We start from the raw sequence: 17,141 nt of genomic DNA, 5'->3' as shown, positions 1-17,141 counted from the left end.
GATGAACCATAGCATAGAAGTACTGAAAGTATTCTCACTGTACCATGGTAGCACAAAAAGGGATATAGTTATTTCTACCAAAGGGAGCATAGCAAAAAATAGTAAAATTAGCATTAAAGTGACAACAGCAGATTGAGAATGTTATAAATTGACTGATTTGTATAAAGAATTTTTTCTGGGATGCCTGGGTGGCTTAGTGGTTAAGCATCTGCCTTCATCTCAGGTTATGATCCCAGGGTTGGGATTGAGTCCTGCATCAGGCTCCCCAAAGGGAGCTTGCTTCTCCCTCTGCCTATCTCTCTCTCTCTCTCTCTCTGTCTGTCTCTCATGAATAAATAAATAAAATATTTAAAAAAGAAAGGACAACTTGGAAGATAAAGTATGTATTCAGTGATAAACTGACTATATCAAATGTACTTTATAAGTTTCACAAAGAACAGATTATTTGGAGGAAGGTTATTATTTTATGGAATTAATAGCAAACCAGATATTAATAGACATTATGCTAAAAAAGGGTGGGAAGTAGGTTCTTTGTTTAAATACATTTGCAAACCCTGGGTTTAGGAAAGTTAAGCCAGGAAGCCAGCTTTTTGGTATGCTAATGTGCAGTATAAGTCAATACTAGGGAAACAGCTGGCAGTGCTACCACTAGGCATGTGACCCTTTTCACTGGAACAAACCCATAGAACACATTTTAAGGAATATTATATTGTATGTCCATTAACTTTTTCCAGTAAAGTTAAAAAAAATCACTTCAGATTATTAAATATATATGTTTGTGTGTGTGTATATATAAAATATATTTTAAATAATTTGGACTTAAAAAAATAAAATTGGGGATACTCCCTAAATCATCCTTAACATTTATGAATATCCAAATTGACAGACTTTTTAATTTCTTGGTATCGATAGGAGTTAGAATACTGAGTGCTACTCTCTTCCCCATATGTTAAACTGTTATATCTAACATTAAAACTAAATGTGAGTGTGTATGTATGTTCTATGTATGTTCTAGTTGTTTTCTCTTTTGAAAGAATTCCCGTTGATTTTTGTCTTCCTAGGAAGTAGATTATGAAGAAGTGAAAAATCTTGATTTCAGCATTGTTGTCACTAACAAAGCAGCTTTTCACAAATCAGTCAAGAATAAATATAAGCCTACATCCATCCCCTTCAAAATAAAGGTGAAAAATGTGAAAGAAGGTATTCATTTTAAAAGTAGCACTGTCTCCGTTCATGTTAGCGAGAGCATGGATAAATCAAGCCAAAGCCAAATAATTGGAAAATTTCAAGTTTTTGACGAAGACACTGGACAACAAGCCCGTGTAAAGTAAGAGATAGTTGTGAAAATATTTCCTTACTTTAAATTACTTGAAATGCCTGTCTTCAAAAAATCATAATGAAATTTCCATACTTCATTCCTTTCCTCCCAGCATTGTAATCCCCCAAAGGTCTGGAGATTAAATTTTCTAGAGTTGTACCTGCAACTGAGAGGCAGGGAGAAATTTCCTCCCAGACCATCTTCTCTCCACCAGTTGAGTGTGAGGCAGAGGCGGGGTGCTTCACCTCAAAGTAATTCTGGCTAGGGAAAGCAAAAAAACAAGAAAGATAAAGTTCAGAAAGAAACTTACTGTCTTATTCTGTCTACACCTGTCTTACTTCCTGAAAGAGTATTAGAAGTAAGAAAGTGGCAAATAAATTTTCCATATACCAGTTGTTAGGTAATTAAATTCCTCTTCAATGGTTTACCCCAGATTTAAAATGGGAGACTAGACAACAGAGCAACTTGCAAACTTTCTGGGTTTGTAGGCAAGAAACGGTCACCCTGGCATATATCTTGGGTATGTTATAGAAACACAGAAGGTTCCCAAAAAGTGTGATATGCAAGAAAGAGTAAAGAGAGGGAACTTTTAGGACAGCTTCAAGAAATTAAAGACATTTCAAACTAATGCCTAAAACAAGAACACAGATAATGAACCATTAATTAAGCTTGAAAGAGTTGTAGATGATGAGAGATTATCACCTTATCCATAAATGAAAATTAATTTTATGTTTATTTTATAACAGATATGCCAAATTGGAAGATATAGACAACTGGATCTCTGTGGATTCTGTTACATCTGAAATTAGACTTGTAAAAATTCCTGATTTTGAATCCAGATATGTCCAAAATGGTACATACACTGCAAAGATTTTGGCAATATCCGAAAGTAAGTTATTAAATATAATTTTTTCTTGGCTGATATATGTATCTAAATATTACTTTGTAACATCCAAGACCTTCATTTTGTTCTTGTAGGAAAACCAAGTCTCTCCAATGGGCAAACCTTCACATTTCTACTCATTTAGCAGATTAAAAAACATGACTTGATCTGAATATTAAAACGTATCTAGGATAGGAAGTGCCACAGTTTGTTAGGACCTTCTCCTTTCCAAACTGGAAAAAGAATTCAAATGATGTCTGTTGTCAGCAATAGAGGCAATACATACATATTTTTTCTTTCTTATTTTTAAGGTTATCCAAGAAAAACCATCACTGGCACTGTTGTTATCACAGTGGAAGACATCAATGACAATTGTCCCACACTGGTCGACCCTGTGCAAAATATCTGCGATGACGAGCAGTATGTGAATGTGACCGCAGAGGATCTGGATGGACCCCAAAACAGTGGGCCTTTCAGTTTCTCCATCATTGACAAACCAGCTGGAATGGCAGAAAAATGGCAAATAGTGCACCAAGAAAGTAAGCAAAATCATTGGACTACATTTTTCAATACTAAACATGAGAGAAATCTAAAATCAATGGCTGTGCTTTTTTTTTTCCATAAGTTATATTTCTGATACAATTTTGTATGGAAGTTTCTAAAATAGGGTTCTGAAGCTCAGGTATGGTGTCTTTCATCGGCCTATAGTAAATACCCCATTTGGAGTAACCAAAGAGAGAAGAAAAATAACCCAATGTTGTAAAGATAGCTGAGTATTCCCTAAATCGCTCTTGAAATAGTTGTTTTGTCTTGTTAGCTGAGGTGTACCTTTCCTGTCTAAGCACAGCAATCAGAATAGATGGCTTCTAAAATTTTAAGCTATGATAACAATTCCATTGAAATAATGTCTGTGGATCACTTAGTCTGTACGAGGCATACTGCTGGCCCTTTGTAGGCATTATCTCATTTAATCCTTTCATCTATAACATTATGTCCTGATTATAGCTGCGGAATCTTAGCTTAACCAGAATTAAGTAGCTGTTCAAAGTCATAAAGTGGGTAAGTGATGGACACAGTATGAAGAAAGGTCTCTCTAGCCCCCACCCATCCCAGGTGGCCATGTGCATATATCCATGTTTTAGATGTACTCTCTTTGTCAATGTAGGTTTTGGGTGTTCTTCAGGGTGGTTCTGAATACCACAGACTATCCAGGAGACTCTTTTGTTTTAAACAATTAGTGTTCATTTTAGAAAAGTTTCAAATATAATACCCAGCTTTTTTTGGTTAACAAGTTTATTGTTATTTTTAAATCTAAGAAATTTTTATAGCCATTTTAAGAAGCATTAAATAACACATTTGGTCCAGTCTACAGAGCAAACAAATACTGTCAACATCTCAAAATACATTTATAAATTTAGTATATTTTGGTTTTTGCCAATGTATTTCAGTGATCTGAATTAACAGGTCAAATGCATTACCTCACTTCTTATGATCCCTATACTCTAAAATTCCAATAAATGTGACTCATAAATATACTGAACCTGAAATCCTCCTCAGTGGTCCACTACCGAACAAATCATTGATATTCCAGTCTACAGCTATAAGGCCAAATCAGTAACATAATCACACATTTTAAATCGGAGTTACAAAGCTGTCATGTTAATGGGCTAATTTTCCTAAAAGTGATGCATGTATAAAAACACAGTAACAACACAATTTCTGTATGATACAAAAATATTAAAACCATGTCTTTAATTTGCTTTAAAGAAACTAATTTTAAATCTTCTTAAGGGTTTATGTACTCACTGGCAGAAGACAGTTATTCTCTCAATTAACTAAAGTTGCCTCGCTCTGAGGACGACAGTCACCAACCTGATTCATGGAGGCTACTTTCAATCAAGTTTTAGCTAGCATGAGCCCTGGCTGGTAGACATCCAGGTAATTCCTCTTAGGATAATTAAGTCACAGGCCTCAAAACTTGAAAAGTGGTTGGTCTCCTTGTTCAGTGTCTAATTCCGTATTCACAGAACTCTAGGAATTCCCATCTAGGCTGAATACTTGATTGGAGCTGGCCTTTCTTTGACTAAGATGTGTAAACGTGTTTTGCATTGAACTTACTGAATTTCCAACTCTTCTTTCTATCTAAGAAATATATGATGTTTGGGAGATGCCAGGCACTGTCCTAAGCACTTTGCTCATGGTTACCCCCTTAGAAGTTTAGCCCTACTGTCACCAGCATTTTACAGATGAAGAAAGAAAGGTACAGAGAGTCCCTTAACATTCTCAAGGTCACATCTAGCTAAAAGTTGGGACTAGGATTTGACCCCAATTAGTCTGGCTCAGGCATCTTTCCAGATATGTAGATAAGTTTTCTAGCTTAAGATCAAGATGTTTGGATTTGATGGGTCTCTGAATTTTTTGTAGTCTTAGGAACGTGAAACTCTTAAGGACATGCATGTTGAGTGTTATTAGAGAAAGTCACTGAGATTTATACTCTATATATCTAGACACTTTTTTTTTTTTTAATCTAGACATTTTAAAGAGAGAGGATTCCATAAACTGTGCTCTCTTCTCCTTGGTTACATAATTAGGTGATCAGTCAACTGTCATGATAATAAATAGCTCCTATCTATTTTTATTTGGGAAAATTTTAAAGCACAGAAAATCCCAGTGTCTAATATGGCAGACATCTTTGTACCTGCCACTTAGAATTAAAGGAATATTAACTGGTTCTCATATTTGAATGAGACCTCTTTTTTTTTTTTTTTTATAATAGATAATATAAAAGTCCTCTTTTTGCCTTTTCTCTCCTCCACTTGCCCTCTCCGAGCCAATCATGAATTTAATTATGTTCTTCTTCCCGGTTATGTTTTCATGGATTTTTTTTTTTCGTGAATTCATACTCCTTTAAATGATTAGATGCTTTTTTCTCACTTCTCCAAAGCTTTAAGGATGATTTAATAAGTAGATTCTACCCATGCAGATCAAACTCATAAAATTTGGACCTTAAGATGAAAAGAAGCTGTTTCCTACTTCCAAAAATAAATAAAACAACAAAACAAAACCCAAACACTCACTTTTAATTTTTGTATCCATCCAGGTTTACATATCTTGCAAGTTTATTATTTTTATATAAATGCTATGAATATGTAAGAATAATTTTTAAGCTCTTAGATAAATAACTGATTGTTATTTTTACTCATGTATAACTGGTCATTATTTTTATTAAAGTAAAGGAAAAATTTGAAAATAATCGTCAGTCACGTTTAAAAAAAAATAAGATAAAAGGTCATTCATACAACGCTTTGTGTCATGTTCTTGCCAAAATGTATAACCTGAATCCAATCATGAGGAAGTCATCAGACAAATTCAAACTGCGGAGCATCCTTTAAAATAAGCGGCCTTCAAAAATGGCAAGGGCATGAAGGCTGAAAAAAAAAAAAAAAGGTGGGACTGATCTAGATCATCCATAGAGATTAGGGTGACAACTAAAGGCAATGCATAATTCTTGATAGACTTCAGGATCAAGAGAAAAAAACAAAGAACTATCAAGGGCATTTTTGCAACAATTGAAAAGTTTGACTATGGGTTATATCAATACTAAATTTTTTTTGAGAGGGCTAATGTCCCTTGGTCTTAGATATATGCTGATGGGTATCATAATATCCACAACTTTCAAATATCTCAGAAAAAAGTGTGTGGATAGAAAGTATTGTAATAAAATGTAAACAAGTCATAAAGGGTATATTGATATTTATTGTAATATTCTTTTTTAAAAAATATTTTATTTATTTATTCATGAGAGACACAGAGAGAGAGAGACAGAGACAGGCAGAGGGCGAAGCAGGCTTCTCTCAGGGAGCCCAGTGTAGGACTTGATCCCAGAACTCCAGAATCACACCCTGAGCTGAAGGCAGACACTCAACCACTGAGCCACCCAGGCGTCCCTTATTGTAATATTCTTACAGTTTTTCTGTAGATTTGAAATTTTTCAAAATTTTGAATGTATTGTGATATAATGTCAGGAACAAAATGGGAGGGACAAAATGAAATGAGATTGGCCTAATACTGAAAGTTGTCAAAACTGGGGACAGGTACCATGAGGGTTAACTACAGCCTTCTATTATTGTCTTTTTGAAGATGGCTTTAACAGAGTTTTTTAAGAAATGGTAAAATAAAGGTCTTTTAATGGAAATGTCACTTAAGTTACCACGTATTTGTTACTATATTCCCCATACATAGAACATTTCCTAGCATTTGGTGGACATCACACATACTTGTTAAAATTAATCATCATAAAAGGAAAATGTGTCCAAATCTGATCCTTTGCTGTTAACCTGCCTTTTGGGGGTAGTCTGGACTAAGTTTAGCAAGCACACGGTGTGAATTCAATAGAGAAGTTAAGCAATAATAAAGCTTCTAACTGGAGCTAACTACTATCAGCAATTAAAGAATGTTTCTCTTCACCTCTTCCTTGGTAATCACCTATTTTTATTTCCTTTTGCCCCCTACCCTTGCAGGTACCAGTGTGCTACTGCAACAAAAAGAGCAAAAGCTTGGGCGAAGTGAAATTCAGTTTCTGATTTCAGATAGTCAGGGCTTCAGTTGCTCTGAAAAGCAGGTGCTTCAGCTCACAGTTTGTAAGTGTCTGGATGGCAGTGGTTGTGTAGAACCTCTGCGTGGCACATATGTTGGCCTGGGACCCGCCGCAATTGCACTAATAATTTTTGCCCTTCTGCTGTTGCTACGTAAGTATTTTAAAAGCCACTCTTTAGCTCATCTAGTAATTTCCATGCACTACCAGTGTTTGGTTATGGTAGTTAGTAGTCACTGATTTCTGTACAGTGATTCTTTAACCGCACTAGAACACTTTGAGGGTGATTAGGGAAACAATAAGTGATCATTGATAAATTCACCAAAGATGATTCTAGCCCTCTTGAGAATTTTGTTTTAGAAAAATGAATTTTTGTCTTGGAGAAATACATAATTTCCCGAATTAAGTAACCAAGGTTACTAGACAACCTTGTTGGTGATAAGCTCTGTGAGGAAGGGATGTTGCCTATTTCATGCCAGTGCTTAGAATATGTCTTGCACAGAGTAGGCTCTCAGAAAAGATTTGTTGCATGAATTTGGATTCTGGATACAAAGTTGTTTTTACAGATTCATCTTGTTCCCATCAATTCTTGCTTTTGCACATTCAGCTTGTCAGGGCTTAACCTCCTCCTGCCCTCTGCTTTGCTTGGCCCTTTACCTGGGCAACAACAGCTCGACCCTCTGAGTGACAACCAGTCTTGCCTTCCCTGCATGACCTCCAAACACCTCAGGTTTCCTTTCATGAAAGAACAAAGTACTGCAGCTATGGAATACCACTCCACTTGGCCACTGAACAAGGGTGGAGGACCACCTCTGAGGCACCTTCAGTGATTTCAGTGATGAAGGAGGTGCTAGTAAATGTACAATTGAATGCACAGCACTCAACAGTTTATGGTGTACTTTTATACCACTGTCTCTGTTTTATGGGTAAAAATACAGACATACATGGAGAAATGACTAGTTTCAGCTCACCAAGTCTGTAGGTATGGACTGGAACGGGGACTCTATCTTTTACCCAGAGACTACTCGCCTTACCTTCTCATCTCAGACTATCTGGGGCCCAGCATGGTGCTTGGCGCATGGTAGACACTAGATAAGCATTTGTTAAATTTGTTGAAATTGTTGAGTTGCCACTGGCTAATTTCAGCTTTTTACCCACAGTGTAGCTACCCACAGTGGCTATATTTACTGAACTGTCAACTATTTAACACAAAAGAGACTGTAGGAAGTAGTCAACTGATCATTGGAAGCTGTGAAACAGAAATGGCAATAAAAACTAATTTGAGAAGGGCAGCTTGCAGGTGAATTCTTTACTGCATTGATCAAGAAGATGAACATTGGCTTTCCCCTCCTCCCTGAGGTAGAATAAAATTTAAGGAGGGAGCTCTGAAATTTTATTAAATTTGTGATGAAATATTACATATATTTTAAAGGCTTTTTTTTTAAGATTTAATTTATTTATTCATGAAAGACAGAGAGAGAGAGAGAGAGAGAGGCAGAGACACAGGCAGAGAGAGAGGCGGCAGGCTCCCTGCAGGGAGCCCAATGTGGGACTCCATCCTGGGACTCCAGGATCACGCCCTGAGCCAAAGGCAGAGGCTTAACCGCTGAGCCACCCAGGGATCCCCCATTATAAAGGCTTTTAATGTAGAGTCATTTTAGAAAATAATACTCAGGTAATTCAGATGTTAATTTGAACTTCAGTTTGCCATGCCTTTGCCAAATTCTACTCCAGGATGAAGTGGTGAAGTATTTTAGAAGTTCCAATGGTCTAGAATATTTTAACATATTAAAATTTATCTACCCCTAGGAGCTTTTGATCTTTTTAGCATATATATAAATATATATGTATTTTCTTGGATAGTGAATTTTGTCATATTAAAAAAGTGACTTAAAAGAACCACAAAAGATTTAAGTCTTTAAACTGGTTTTGATGATTTGTATGCTATCGAATCCAGCCTTCGTGTTCCATCCGGCAGCCACATACAGCCTTTTTGTGATGAATGCAGACTGCCTCATGCTGCCTTTAGGCTTTGGTGTAATTCACCAAAACAAGTTTGGTGAGGTTGAACCAGAGTGAAAGAAAAGAAAATGCAAAAATAGGGCTGTAAATAAGTGAAGATTAAACTCTAAAAAGCAAAATGCAAATTCTAAAATTATGCAGTATAAGTTTAGAAATATGTTGAGGCTTACCTTCTCTGGACTCAATTTTGTTTCTGTCCAGTTGTACCACTCTTACTGCTGATGTGCCACTGTGGAGAAGGCGCCAAGGGCTTCACCCCCATTCCTGGCACTATAGAGATGCTGCATCCTTGGAATAACGAAGGGGCGCCACCTGAAGACAAGGTCAGATAATCAGATGTCAGTGGTATTTATAATTCTTTCCTGACATTAAAGGGCCTTTAGAAAGAGTTTTTAGCATTTTAAGTCATGAGAGAGTAAAGTCATCATTATAGATTTCACTTACGTATCTTTGTTAAACAGAGGGTTCAAATGACAATATATTTTGTGTTTGCTGCCAGGGCAAGTTGAAGTGGTCTTGTTCTGCTGTGATAGGTCCTATGATAATTTCTATGTTACAGAGAATGTTAAAAATGTTAAGAATGATACAGGGAATGAAAGATGTGTTTCGCCATTTCTGTTTCGAACCTCAATACATAGGGTTAGGAGAGGTAAACCCACCACCTCCATGAGAGTTGTAAAATGCTGCAAAACCTCCTCTCCTCCCTATTTAATAGACAGGGGGAGATCCCATTATCTCTCTATTGCAACTTCACCCCTGGTCTCTCATCACTATCTACAATAAGCACTATGTTCAACAGGATACTATTTAGCATCAAGTGTCAGAGAACTCAGAATAACAGAGGCCTAAATATGAATGTGGGCCATTGAAGACCAGCATGATGATTCCCCTCCTTTCTCGTTGTTCCTCCATGGATGAGTTCCATTCCCATACTGTCTAAATGCTCCAGACACTAGTTGCTGTGCCCACATTCCAACAAGCAGATAGGAGAACTGCTCTTAAAGAACACTTCCCAAAAGCTGCATACCTCATTTCTGCTTGAAATCACATTAACCAGAACTTAGGTAGCTATTCCAAGGAACAGTGGAAGCTTGGATAGATAGTCTTTATTTAGAGCAGCATGTGTCCAGCTAGGAAAAAAAGAAAAATGGTTTAATATAGAAGGAGGCATTAAACCCTAGAGGAAAGTTGATGACAATACAGTAATGACAATGAGCTGAGACCATATTTAAATAATTTTTGTTTTCTCCTTCGGTTCTGATCAGCTCACAAAACAAGAAGTGGAATGGAGATTTCAGAAGACTCAAATACAAGTTATTCAACCCAAAATATTTCTCCTAATTTGCCTCTGCAGAAATAGCTCATTGCTTTCGCATGTCCACTTAGCTCAGATCGCTTTGCCAACTGTACTGACCCTCCATCCTTCTCAGTCCTAACTGTATTTTCCCTCAGGTGGTACCATTGCACCTAACAGCAGATCATGGAGAGAGTGTAGCAGCAGACATCAGACTGGGAGTGGTAACTACCAAGGAAACCACAAAAGAAAGTAGCTCTGCCCTCATCAAAGACCATCATGAGATGTCTGAGATTGATGGAAGATGGGAAGAACACAGAAGCCTTATTTCTGGTGGAGTTACCCAAGTGACAGGAACAACAGGAGCCAACATAGGTGCTGAAGCTCTAAGGATCACAAAAGCCACAGGGTCTTCCAGAGACTTGGCTGGAGCTCAAGCGGCTGCTGCGGCAGTGAACGAAGAATTCTTAAAAAGTTATTTCACTGAGGTGAGGATTCATTTATATTCATTTATATATGCTGGGGTGATGGTGGACATTTATATGTGAATGTAGTATTATTAAGGTAATCGTTGCCTTGGACCTAAATAGAACTTTGTCATTTTTTAAGAGAATGTATATAGGCAGTGAGGAAAGACAGATGTGGCCCATTTGATGGGTCAGCCCAATTACATGGTGATAATGAATGACCCCACCATCCTACTTCTTGCAGAAGCTGACTTCTCACATTCTTGTTTCTGTCAGTTGACACAACTCTGCTTTTCCCCATGTTGTCTTCATGCGAAGATACATGCCGAGAAAGCAGACGGTACTGGGCAGGTGCCATCCCTGGAGAATGGGGAACAGAGCCACACAGAACCAGCCAATGACACACTCCTAAAGCAGCTGCCTTTTCTGTGCTCATATTTCATTGGTCAGAACAAGTAACATGTCAAAGCCATATGTCAGTGGGTCAGAAAGTCCAGTCCATCTGTGGGAGCAGACTTGCTAGGGATGAGCCTGCTAGGAGTGGAGAGAATATGTGACCTAAAAATCACAATCTGTGATGTCTGTTTAAATTTTGTCTCCTTGGCTTCACTATTGAGGCGATTCATAAAAAATCAGGAGGAAGGTTGTAGGAAGGATGATGGGATGCATTCAGAAAGCTCATGCCTGGAATGAGGAATTAGAAGACGACTGGAGGGACGCCTGGGTGGCTCAATGGTTGAGCGTCTGCCTTTGGCTCAGGTCATGATCCTGGGGTCCTGGGATCAAGTCCCACGTCAGGCTCCATAAGGAGTCTGCTTCTCTCTCTGCCTATGTCTCTGCCTCTCTCTCTGTGTCTCTCATGAATAAATAAATAAAACCTTTAAAAAAAAAAAAAGAAAAGAAAAAGAAACAGGGCTGGTTAACTTTCTTGAGAACAAGGCCCACATGGCCCACCTGGGATGGGCAGAGTGTTGGGCATCTGAAGGACCCTTGAGACCAGTGAAGGGATGAGCTCCTAGAAGGAAGTCAGTTTATTTCTGTCTCCTGTCTACATGGTAGCAAATTACTGGAGTGCTTTTCCACTTCCTGTCTCCTACCCCCTCGCTTCTTTGAGACCATCTGCCCAACCAAGTTTGCGTGAGGGGAAGATGATGATGCCATCAGTATCAGGAAAAGCATTTCTCCTCATCCCCTTTCTGCCTTACAGCCAGGCTCTACCCTGGGGTGCCCTATTAGTTTCATCTTGATAGTTCTCCCTCTCCACTCTAATCCTGCTTGAGTCAGACTTGGTTGTGTGTATGTGAGAAATTTTGTATTCGGAAATCATTTCAAACTTACCAGAGAATTTCCAAGAACAATAGAAATTTTGAACGCCTGTATATTCTTTACCCAGATTACCCAATTATTAACCCTTTGCCACATTTGCTATTTGGTTTCCTAATCTCTCCCTCCCCCTGGCCCTCTTTCTTTCACACACACACATACATGCGTGTGCACATGCGTATACATACGCATATTTTCTTACATAATACAGTGAACAGATTTAACAGTGCCATATTCCATATTTCAATTTTGCCAATTATTGCAGTAATATCTTCTGTAGCCATTGTTTTTCCCATCCCAGAACCAATCCTGAGTCCTGTCTTTCTTATCTCTTACAATACTAATATTTTTTTAAGAATCCAGGCCAGCCGTGTTGTAGGATGTCCTTCCATTTGTAGATCTCTGATGTTTTCTTATAAGGAGACTCGGGTTATACATTTGGGCCAGAAATATAGTCTTACTCTTAAGTGAAGTTGTGTCACTAATTCTGTGCCTCTGTTTTCTATCTTAGAAAGCTGCCTCTTACACTGATGAAGATGACATTCACACAGGCAAAGATTGCCTTCTGGTTTATTCTCAGGAAGACACTGCATCTCTCCATGGTTCCATTGGCTGCTGCAGTTTTATTGAAGGAGAACTTGACGATGGCTTTCTAGATGATTTAGGGTTTAAATTCAGGACACTAGCTGAAATTTGCTTGGGTCAAAAAATAGATATGGATGTGGAAATGGAGCAGAGACAAAAACATGCGGGAGAGTCAAGTATGAAAGCGGCTTCACATTCATTCAGCGAGCAAACTAATATTAATTCGGAGAATGCTTACTTCTCTGGTAGTAGCTTTCAAGTTCCAAAACCTCTGGATGAAGCAAATGCAGAGAAAGTAACTCAGGAAATAGTCACTGAAAGCTCTGTATCTTCTAGACAGGGTCACAAGGTAGCTACGCTGCTCCCTGATCCACTGGCTTCTGGTAACGTTGTAGTGACAGAAACTTCCTATGGTACAGGCTCCACTATGCCACCGAGCACTGTGGTCCTAGGCCCTGGCCAGTCCCAGGCCCTAATTGTGACAGAGCGTGTGTATGCTCCAGCCCCTCCCTTGGTAGAGCAGCGCTATGCTAACGACACCAATGTCATGGTTACCGAGACAATAATACAGCCTAACGGAGGCTTCCCTGGTCCTCTGGAAGGTACGCAGCATCTGCCAGATGGACGTTATGTTGTGGTGAGGGAGAGAGAGAGCTTTCTTGCCCCCAGATCAGGTGCACAGCCCACCCTGGCCATGCCCGGTGTAGCTGTAGGACAGAACATGACAGTGACAGAAAGGGTGCAAACCCCTGCCTCCAGTTACTGGATTCCTGCCCAAACCTCTGTGATGGCCAGAAAGACAGAGGTTTCTGGAGCTGGAGTCCGTGGCCCCCTGCCAAATTGCAGTTTAGAGGAGTCTGGTCATTCTAATTCTATGCTAACCGGTCATTCTAATTCTACGCTAACCGCATCCTCCACCAGGGTCTCCAAGCACAGCATCGTGCAGCATTCTTACTCCTAAACCACAGCATACCACAGCCCGACCCAGAGTTTAGCTGGCAGTGCCTGGTTTTCGTGTTTTCAACGAGCCTGTCTTTTGATGAGCCTGTAGACATGAGAGATGTACACCCTGGGCTTGAAACTCCTCTCAATCACTAATGCCCAACAGGTTGCCCTGTGCCAGCCCTAGATTGCACTGCAGAGATGCTCAGTGCTCCCTGATGGCTGCGTCACGATGCTGTGCCTTAAGTGCCTTTTAGTGAGTTATGACCAAACAATATTCACAAAGCAAGTTAAGTAGAGAATCAGTCCAACTTGTAAGAGTTTATACCAAATGGACACAGAGTATCCAGCGCCTTAGCTCTCCAGTAGAGTCACCCATAAAGCTGAGTGGGCCCTTTGCATCCTGCAGTGGTGTTTCCCATTGCCGTTCTATATTCTAGACCATACTGGGCCTGGCAGATTACTGACACCTCATTTATCCAAAAATAAGCGTGCAGTCTAGACAACTGTTTTGTTCATTTTCTTTAAGATGAGAAGCCTGGCCTTTTGAATCTGTCTTAGGTTGATTGAGTTTTGGAACATTGACATGGTAAAGAATACACATTGTATTTCTCTGAGCTTGTGTGTTGTATAACTTTAAAAATAGCATTATTGCTTCCCTGTGTCTCTGCAAAGTTGTGAAGATATGGAACACTTCAAATTCAGTTGAATAATCCAGGGAAAAATTCACAAATATAAAATCACTTTACTTTTTATAATAATATAGTATTTTTTAAAACTCAGGATACATCATCCTCTAATTTTGTACAGCTAATTAACCACTAGACTGGATTCTCCACTGTGAGAAGAACTTGCCTGTTTCAACACTATATATCCTCAGCACATAACATGAGTGCCAAATAAATATTTGTGGAATTAAACCAAATTTTAGAAATCATCCTCTTTTATTTACAATTGCAGAGAATACTAGAAAATCGTATAATATCAGTAATTGTGATTTTGAAATTATGATTTTTATTCTATGTCCCAAAGTCCCTGACTGTCCAGTCATGACTTACTTTGTGAATATTAAATATTCAGTTGAACAATTGACCTGAATTTGTACAACATCCTTGCCTTTCATTTTGAAAACTTACTTGGATATTTCGGCTTCTAAGTATATTGTACTTTTATGACTCCTTGAAAAAAATAGTGCATATAAGGTTTTGAAATATATGTGCATATCAGTATGTGGATATAGCTTATGTGAATATTTCCCACAACAAAATAATTTTCATAAATTTTAAAGACTGTAATTTTGTGATTTTTTTTCAAGGTATTTTGCTAGGGAAATGAATCTTGAAAAGTTCTTTTTTTAGACGTTTTTGACTTGAGTTACGTTATACAAGAGATTGGTATGTTTTGCGTTTACTATCTATGAGTAAAAGGCAAGTATCTTTAAATATTGTAAGTGTGTAGCCAAGATGAAGGTCAATCTTCCTTTCCGTGATCTAAATTTTTTACTCTCTACTTAGTAATTGTTGCTTTTTCTTTTCTCTTTTATACGTAGTAGTTATATTTTGCTATGTATGAAACAGGAATTTCACTACTGTGTGAAATGTGAATAGGACCTGTATACTCCAAAAATCCAAACTTGGTTTTAACTGTCCTCCTTGGACAGTTGGAGAAAACCTAACCTGTCTCTTGTATGTAGCAGAGTCATGTTTTTTAAATGTTTTTTTGTACCTGAAATGATGATTTGTATTAGGTTTTACATTTGTTCCTTGGGAAATGATATTTGTATATGCATCATCATAAAATATTTAAATAAAAAGATGACCTTTAGAGCAACCCCTTTCCATAATCTTTTTATTGCTCTGTCATATTTTACAAGGACTATCGTTTTGCATCAGAGGAGAGAGCTCTCTGAAAGCAGGCGTTTTTGCTTGACTTTGGCATTTAAATTAGAACTGCTTATATCGGGCTCAGCCAGACTCCTTGGAAGAGCCTCATTTTCCCAAAGTCCTGGTTAAATTTTAATTTCAGATATATTTTAGGGTAAATATGTTCCATAGTAAAAAATTATCTGTTGTTTATCTGAAATTCAAATTTAGCTGGGCACTCCATACTTTGCCAAGCTAGCAACCCTGTTCCTAAAGGACTGGAATTTGCTCTCTGCCCACATTAGAGGAAGCTGTTGGGTTCAGCTAAAGAAAGCTTGCACATCTAGCCCAGAGAGATGAAATCACTCAATCAGTGTCAAAAAGCTGTTTTAGTTACTTGTTAAATTTACGAGAGAAAAGATCAGAGTTTCTGCCTACAGTATAATGTCACGTTAGTAAATATTTCACAACACTGGCACATCAAGACGTCCCAAAGCATAAAGACCATGTAGTATTGTGTGACTTCAGGGTTCCCACCCCAAGTGGCAGATGGGAGCAATTTTTGGTTGGTCTCTACAGACCATGTTCCAATCACCACCACATCAAAATGTATACAGTAAAGATGTTGCTTATCAATTAACACCTAGAAATGAGGCATTTCAAAAGACAGTGTTAAGATAATTACTTCCTTAACCTCCCCAAATTTCTTGGCTTCCCAATCATAGTGGAGTTCAAGTCCTCTATATCATTATGGATTTTTTTTTTTTTTTTTTTTGGTCTACTGTTTCTATGAATTGCTGAGAGAGGGATATGAAAATCTCCGGCTGAGCCACCTGGGTGGCTCAGTGGTTGAGAGTCTGCCTTCAGCTCAGGGCATGATCCCGGGGTCCTGGAATCAAGTCCCGCATCTGGCTCCCCACAAGGACCCTGCTTCTCCCTCTGCCTAGGTCTCTGCCTCTCTATGTCTCTCATGAATAAATAAAATCTTCAAATCAAATCTCCATCTGATTATGGCTCTGCCTACTTGTTTAGTGTTTTCTAGTTTTGCTACCTTATCTTTACACTTGTTATACTTGTGTTAATGAGTACAAATACATATAGCATTATTGTGCCTCCTCAAAGAATTGACCCTTTTATCATTATGGAATCTCTGTCTGTGATTATATTCTTTGTCTTGAAATCTGCTCTGCCTGACATAAATATTTCCACACTGGCTTATTATGCTTAGTGCTTTTTACTCTCAACTTTATAGTTCTAATGTGTTTCTTATACATATTGAGATAGGTCTTGCTCTCTTATCCATTTCAACACTTTCTGACTTTGAATGAATGGTTTTAGTCTACATGCCACAATTTATATTGATGAGTGTAAACCTGCCATCTTGGTATTTGTTTTCTCTTGGTCCCATCTGTTTTTTCATCTTTGTTCCTTTCCTGCCTTCCTTTGTGTGTTAAATGTTCTAGGATTCCACTGTAGCTCCTTTACTGACCTTTTAACTGGTTGCTCTTTTGGAAATCCAATTTTAAAAATCTGCTAACCCAAAAAAACTTTCCAAGAGAGCAGAAGAGAAAGAAAGCAGTTTTATTACTGAATAAGCACTATACCAGGATGCCATGTGCATTATAAGCAACTCATAAAGAATTGTAAAGACAGAAATCTCACTATTATAAAGCCAGGCAAACACAACCCATTACATGCATGCTCACAACATAATGAGAACATCCTGAAGCAAGACTTGCCAGTACCATTGGTCATACACAAATCATCTTAAATTCACCTGGCAATTAGGTAGCCATTGTGTTGATGATTGCCTTTATCCAAAGAAATAATAAGACTTGTAGTATCTATGAT

At 38.2% G+C, this 17,141-nt stretch overlaps 1 protein-coding gene across 1 annotated transcript in view; it reads left to right on the top strand.

Annotated features, from left to right (window-relative positions):
• DSG2 (desmoglein 2) overlaps positions 1-15,258 on the top strand; it is a 48,253-nt gene extending 32,995 nt beyond the window's left edge. Inside the window, exons 9-15 of the mRNA XM_038543606.1 lie at positions 1,062-1,327; positions 2,065-2,207; positions 2,513-2,740; positions 6,722-6,949; positions 9,019-9,140; positions 10,270-10,599; positions 12,413-15,258. Coding sequence (XP_038399534.1) covers positions 1,062-1,327; positions 2,065-2,207; positions 2,513-2,740; positions 6,722-6,949; positions 9,019-9,140; positions 10,270-10,599; positions 12,413-13,447 — 2,352 coding nt within the window. The 3' untranslated portion in view covers positions 13,448-15,258. The remainder of the gene's footprint in view (positions 1-1,061; positions 1,328-2,064; positions 2,208-2,512; positions 2,741-6,721; positions 6,950-9,018; positions 9,141-10,269; positions 10,600-12,412) is intronic.
• Positions 15,259-17,141: the final 1,883 nt, after the last annotated feature.

The sequence above is a fragment of the Canis lupus genome, chromosome 7 (assembly GCF_011100685.1).
Source record: "Canis lupus familiaris isolate Mischka breed German Shepherd chromosome 7, alternate assembly UU_Cfam_GSD_1.0, whole genome shotgun sequence".
Taxonomy (NCBI): domain Eukaryota; kingdom Metazoa; phylum Chordata; class Mammalia; order Carnivora; family Canidae; genus Canis; species Canis lupus.
Note: the sequence above shows the minus strand (reverse complement) of the source record. Positions and strands in the feature narration are given on the sequence as shown.